Consider the following 5,625-nt stretch of genomic DNA (forward strand, 5'->3'; position numbering starts at 1 on the left):
AATATGGCCACACCTTTAGATTATTATAATTTTTTTTTACTTTACTTTACTTTTCAGTCCTACCCCTAAATTTTGCGCGTTCCCGTGAGGGTAGTGGTGTCCCAATTCCTCTTTTCATCTAGGGGGAGTGTGCTTATTTAGGGGTAGTGGATATGAATCTGGCCCTTCAGAGCGAGGGTTTTCAGATGCACCCTAGATGACCGAGGGCCAGAAGAATTTCCCAGAATGCTTTTCGTCGTCATTTGCGGACTGAATTAAAAAAAAACAACATGGCGGACATTTCTTATTTTTTAGTGAATAAAATCAATATTTTGAGTTAGTTTCTGCATAAAAATGTGTTTTGATTACCTTTTTCTAGCGAGAAATATATATTTTACTTTCATAATATTCACTCAGTGAATGTACATAATCACTCGCTTGCTCGTTGTTGCGAAGTCTGTTTCAAACCTCGCCAGAATAAAGGCTGATTTATGGTTCCGCGTTACACCAACGCAGAGCCTACGGCGTAGGTTACGCAGCGGCGCGCTCCCTACGCCGTAGGCTCTGCGTCGATTTAACGCGGAACCATAAATAAGCTCCCGAGAGTTCAAAAATAGCTACACTCAAAAATAGGGATAGTGTACGCTAAAACAAGAAAATAAACAAATAAAATATTTTTAAAATAAATAAATAAATAAATAAACAAATAAAGCAGCTGGGTGAGGGAGAACATCAGTAAGTTAGTACAACAAAACCTGCAGTTGAATTACGCGACAGGGAAAAGAGTGCCAGTCTGCATAAACATACAGGACTGTCTCAGAAAATTAGAATATTGTGATGAAGTTCTTTATTTTCTGTAGTGCAATTAAAAAAACAAAAATGTCATACATTCTGGATTCATTACAAATCAACTGAAATATTGCAAGCCTTTTATTATTTTAATATTGCTGATTATGGCTTACAGTTTAAGATTAAGATTCCCAGAATATTCAATTTTTTTGAGATAGGATATTTGAGTTTTCTTAAACTGTAAGCCATAATCAGCAATATTAAAATAATAAAAGGCTTGCAATATTTCAGTTGATTTGTAATGAATCCAGAATGTGACATTTTTGTTTTTGTAATTGCATTACAGAAAATCACGATATTCTAATTTTCTGTCAGTCCTGTATACTTGATAGGCATCCAGTGAAGAAACTAGCCAGAAATAAGGCTAGTCAGGGCGGGGGGGAACACCGTCATCCCCTCCTGCAGTCCCGCACAGCCGCAACCAAATCCTCCGCATGTATTCTTCTTCTTTTAGTATTTTGTGCAGGAACCTTTTTGCTGTAGAACTTTAATTTCCCAGTTCCACCCACAAGAGAGCAGCAGAACACCGCTGGGGATCTTATAATGTTCATAATTCAATTCAAATCAATTTTATTTGTATAGCGTCTAATACAACAAAAGTTGTCTCTAGGACCGGACATATTCAGTTATAAATGATACCATCTGCCATTTCAGTTAATTGTTATCAAACAAAATGAGCCATGTACCATGATAATAAGCCAGGTAAAAAACAAAAGCAGTTTCCTTCCAGCTGTGTAAGGCGTGTAAAGCCGAACAAGGACTGATCCACGATTCATGGTGGAGCTACTGCTGATTGTGTGGAAGTTTGGGGAAATGGCTGTAAAACATTTATTCAGTCCATTTTCATTTTGCAAAAAAGAGCCATAAGAATAATCAGTAGAAAACGATATAGAGATCCAACAAATCCATTATTCCTTCAGTTCAAATTGTTGAAATTTCATGAATTAGTAGATTATAGTATTCTGCAAATTATGTTTAAAGCTCATAAAAAGACTTTACCAATCAACTTTCAGAAAAGATTTGAAAAAAGAGAAAGCAAGTATAACTTAAAAGGAACAGAGATTTAAAAAAAAAAACAAGATTCAGGACTAAATTGATGGAACGTTGTGTTTCTGTGAAAGGAATCAGTTTATGGAACAATCTGAATAAAGAAAACAAAGAATCCAAATCAAACATTACATTCAAAAGAACAATTAAAGCCTGTATGTTAAGGAAATATAATAAAATATGTTAGTTAAGTTTGATTGACATAGCCATAGACGGTGGTAATTTTATTTTATTTTAGTTTTTTTATTTACTTAATTGTTTTTTTTTTTCATTTTTAATTTATGTTATTTGTGAATTTATTTCTTGGAAAAAGGGACAGATTAGATAAGATTCTTCTTCTTTCTGCTCCCTTTTCATTCACAATTTATGAACATTTGTATTTGTATTTGTATTGAATTGTTTGTTTTATTTTTTTTAATGAAATAAAGAATAAAATGAAATGAAAAATGAGATGATTCTGGACACAGTGATGTTCTTGAGAGCTCTGACTTGAAATTGTCCACAAATAAATGTGATATAGACATTTTTCAGCAGAACAGCCAGAGAAACAACAGAAGTGCTCACGGTCACTTACCGGTAGTTTCTCAGAGAACAGTTCCTGTGAGCAAAGACTATTCATGTCAAATCCAAAGGTCAAAGCTAACAGAAAGATCAGACCAGGAATATTTGTCTTATTTCTAGTTAAAATGTATCATTTCTAGTCAAAATATGTCATTTAACTTAAAACAAGAGTCATTGCCAGAAAAATAACTTATTTGACAATTTTCACCTGTTTCAAGTAAATTTTCACTTGAAATAAGTAGGAAAATCTGCCAGTGGGACAAGATTTATCTTCTCATTATAAGCAAAAAAATCTTGTTCCACTGGCAGATTTTTCTACTTATTTCAAGTGAAAATCTACTTGAAACAGGTGAAAATTGTTGTTTTTTCCAGTGATGAGTCTTGTTTTAAGTGTAATGAGATTTTTTTTACTAAAATGAGACATTTTAACTAGAAATAAGACAAATATTCTTGTTAAGATTGTGAGTTTTTGCAGTGATCCATGTTACTTATCCTGTGAAGGACAGAGTCATATTGATAAGTTCAGAAAAGTGTTTTTTATTGTTGTGTTTTGATGTATTTGATGTAAGCCCAGTGGATATTTAAAGCTTACAGAAGGCTGCATTTAACTGCTGCTATGTCATTCCTGCAGTATTTCTGCAGCTGTTTTGGTCACTGCTATTATTTGTAATATATTATATTATTTGTAATCAGCACAAATTATCTGTCCCCATATGATCAAATCCACCATCCCCCCTGATTTTTCTTCACAACTCGGGTTCTGGGTATAGACATTTTTCAGCAGAACAGCCAGAGAAACAACAGAAGTGCTCACGGTCACTTAGATTTTTTCGTAACTGTGACTAGTTTCTCAGAGAACAGTTCCTGTGAGCAAAGACTATTCATGTAAAATCCAAAGGTCAACGCTAGAGATAAAAGTAGAGAGCAGGGAGCCCCCACGGAGGATGGTACGGTCCGTCACCCTGCTGGCAGGACAATGGTCTGAGCTGACGGAGGGAGGACAGTTAAAGGAACAGTCTGGGGGATTTTATACCCTGTAACCCTTCTCATCCCATCATGAACACTTCGGCTTATCTTCTTTCTGGAAGTTTCCTTTAATCCAAACGTGTCAGTCCTTCTGCTGATTCAATCATGTTCTGACAGGATGGGCCAGTCCACACCGGTTCTCTGATCATGGCAATTGATTTTAGGTCACTATTAAAAAAAACGAAACAACAAAAAAGCGTGAACAAGCAGCAGCTTCTGGAATCTCAATAGTTCTCAATCTCTACATCTAACAGAACAAAAAGGAAAGGATCTTTTAAATAACACGAATCTGAACATCTAAATCATCAAGACGGATCTCTTCAGCATTTCAGAGTTGAAGATCCAATGCACACCCCCATCATCAGATCACATGGTACACCCCCTGCCATCCACTAAGCAGAATGAATGGGGAGGGGGACTGGTCACAAACTCTGCAGAAGCACGCTGATTCCACCAGTTAGCACCAGTTGAGCTCTGCAGAGCCCCGCTGACCGCTGCAGCATCAGTCTAGTGCTCCCACAGATAGCACCGGTCCAGGTCCAGTGGGACCCCAGCTGAGCAGAGATGAAGTTGTTGGTTCTACTGTTGGTGATGGAGTGCTCTTCAGCCCATCAGAGAGGTGAGACACTTTCATTTGTGACTGCTGTCATGCTTTGCTGAGTTCTACTAAGTTTGACTGAATTCTCCTGAGCTCTGCTGTGTTTTGCTGAGGGCTACTAAACTTCTCAGAGCAACAGTTTATAGAGCAACATAGTTAAAGGTCTTCATAATGTAGGAGGAAAAACTTTATCTCAGCTAAGTAGATGATCAAACACCACACTGATTGATCTGAGAGGTTGTTTTTTATTGGTCGAGTAGTTTTTTTTCTTGCGTTGGCCTGTTTCAGATTTCACCCATGAAACTTTCTTAGTCAGGTTTGAATTCAATGAGTGGGGTTTGAATAGCAGTCAAACCCGCAGACTTTTAAACTCAATTGTCCAGTTTGTTTAATGAGGGGGGGGGGGGGGGCACCTCCCTCTTCCTCCTCACCCCCCAGATCGCCTCAGCCCCCTCCCCCCCAAACCCCTCAGACCTCCCCTGTGTCACCACAAAACCTCCCCCACGGAGCTGTGTGTGTCGGGGGAGGGAGCACACACACACACACACACACACACACACACACACACACACACACACACACACACACACACACACACACACACACACACACACATTCTGAATCACTTTCATCAGGAAGGATGATGTCATCAACCTTTCACCTCTCTGACTGGTCCATGTGAATTGATTTCCCAGGTATGAACATCTCATCTACTGCCCTGTCGGGTCTGGATCCAGACCTGCAGGTCCTCTAGTGACCACTAGGGTCTGGATCCAGACCTGTGGTTCCTCTAATTAACTCTAGGGTCTGGATCCAGACCTGCAATTTTCTGCTGACCTCGAGAGTCTGGATCCAATCATTATCATCCTATCAGCCGGTAATATTCATCATTAGGGCTGAGTCTACTGAGAGACCATTGAAACCTGGTTCTGGGATGTTTTGGAAGGTTTAGGAGCGATGTGGGCTCTGCCAGCTGCTCTTTTTTTTCCAGGTTGTAAAAGATGGAATGGTTGGAAGAAGCCACCTTTTCCCCAGCCAAGGGGTACCAGCTGAAGCTAACTTAGGCTAGTTACCTTTGAGAATCACTGGCTAGAACTAGTTCGCCAGGGACTGTGACGTAGTTAGCTCCAATTAGCTAGTGTTGCTACGTCCAGCAAATAATTCTAGCTGGGGCAGAAGCTAAGCTATAATGTTATTAGATTGTTAGTTCATTGGGAGTTGGGTGGAGTCAAGATGACACTCCCACAGTTGGACTTCAAAACTGTTCCTCATGAACCAATGCTGGCCTCAAAGTGTACCACCACTCAGCAACAACTAAAGGCTGATTTAAGGTTCTGCGTTAAACCAACGCAGAGCCTACGCCGTTGCCGTGACGCCGTCGTGAACCCTTCGGAGTTCTCCATCACTCCATTTCGCCGCGGTGCAATACCCCCCATAGCGCTAGTTGATACTTTGTTTAGCTTCCGGCTTTTCCGGTCACAGTGAATTAAAGAGGTAAGGACAACTATTGTGCAAAAAAACAAAATAACCCAAAAGAAAAATTACACACACACGAAGAAAAGAGC

The 5,625-nt window shown here is 39.3% G+C and overlaps 1 protein-coding gene across 1 annotated transcript in view; it reads left to right on the forward strand.

Annotated features, from left to right (window-relative positions):
• Window positions 1-3,949: 3,949 nt before the first annotated feature.
• lama1 (laminin, alpha 1) overlaps window positions 3,950-5,625 on the forward strand; it is an 89,691-nt gene continuing 88,015 nt past the window's right edge. Inside the window, exon 1 of the mRNA XM_061712943.1 lies at window positions 3,950-4,081. Coding sequence (XP_061568927.1) covers window positions 4,027-4,081 — 55 coding nt within the window. The 5' untranslated portion in view covers window positions 3,950-4,026. The remainder of the gene's footprint in view (window positions 4,082-5,625) is intronic.

This window comes from Cololabis saira, chromosome 22, assembly GCF_033807715.1.
Source record: "Cololabis saira isolate AMF1-May2022 chromosome 22, fColSai1.1, whole genome shotgun sequence".
NCBI classification, from domain to species: domain Eukaryota; kingdom Metazoa; phylum Chordata; class Actinopteri; order Beloniformes; family Belonidae; genus Cololabis; species Cololabis saira.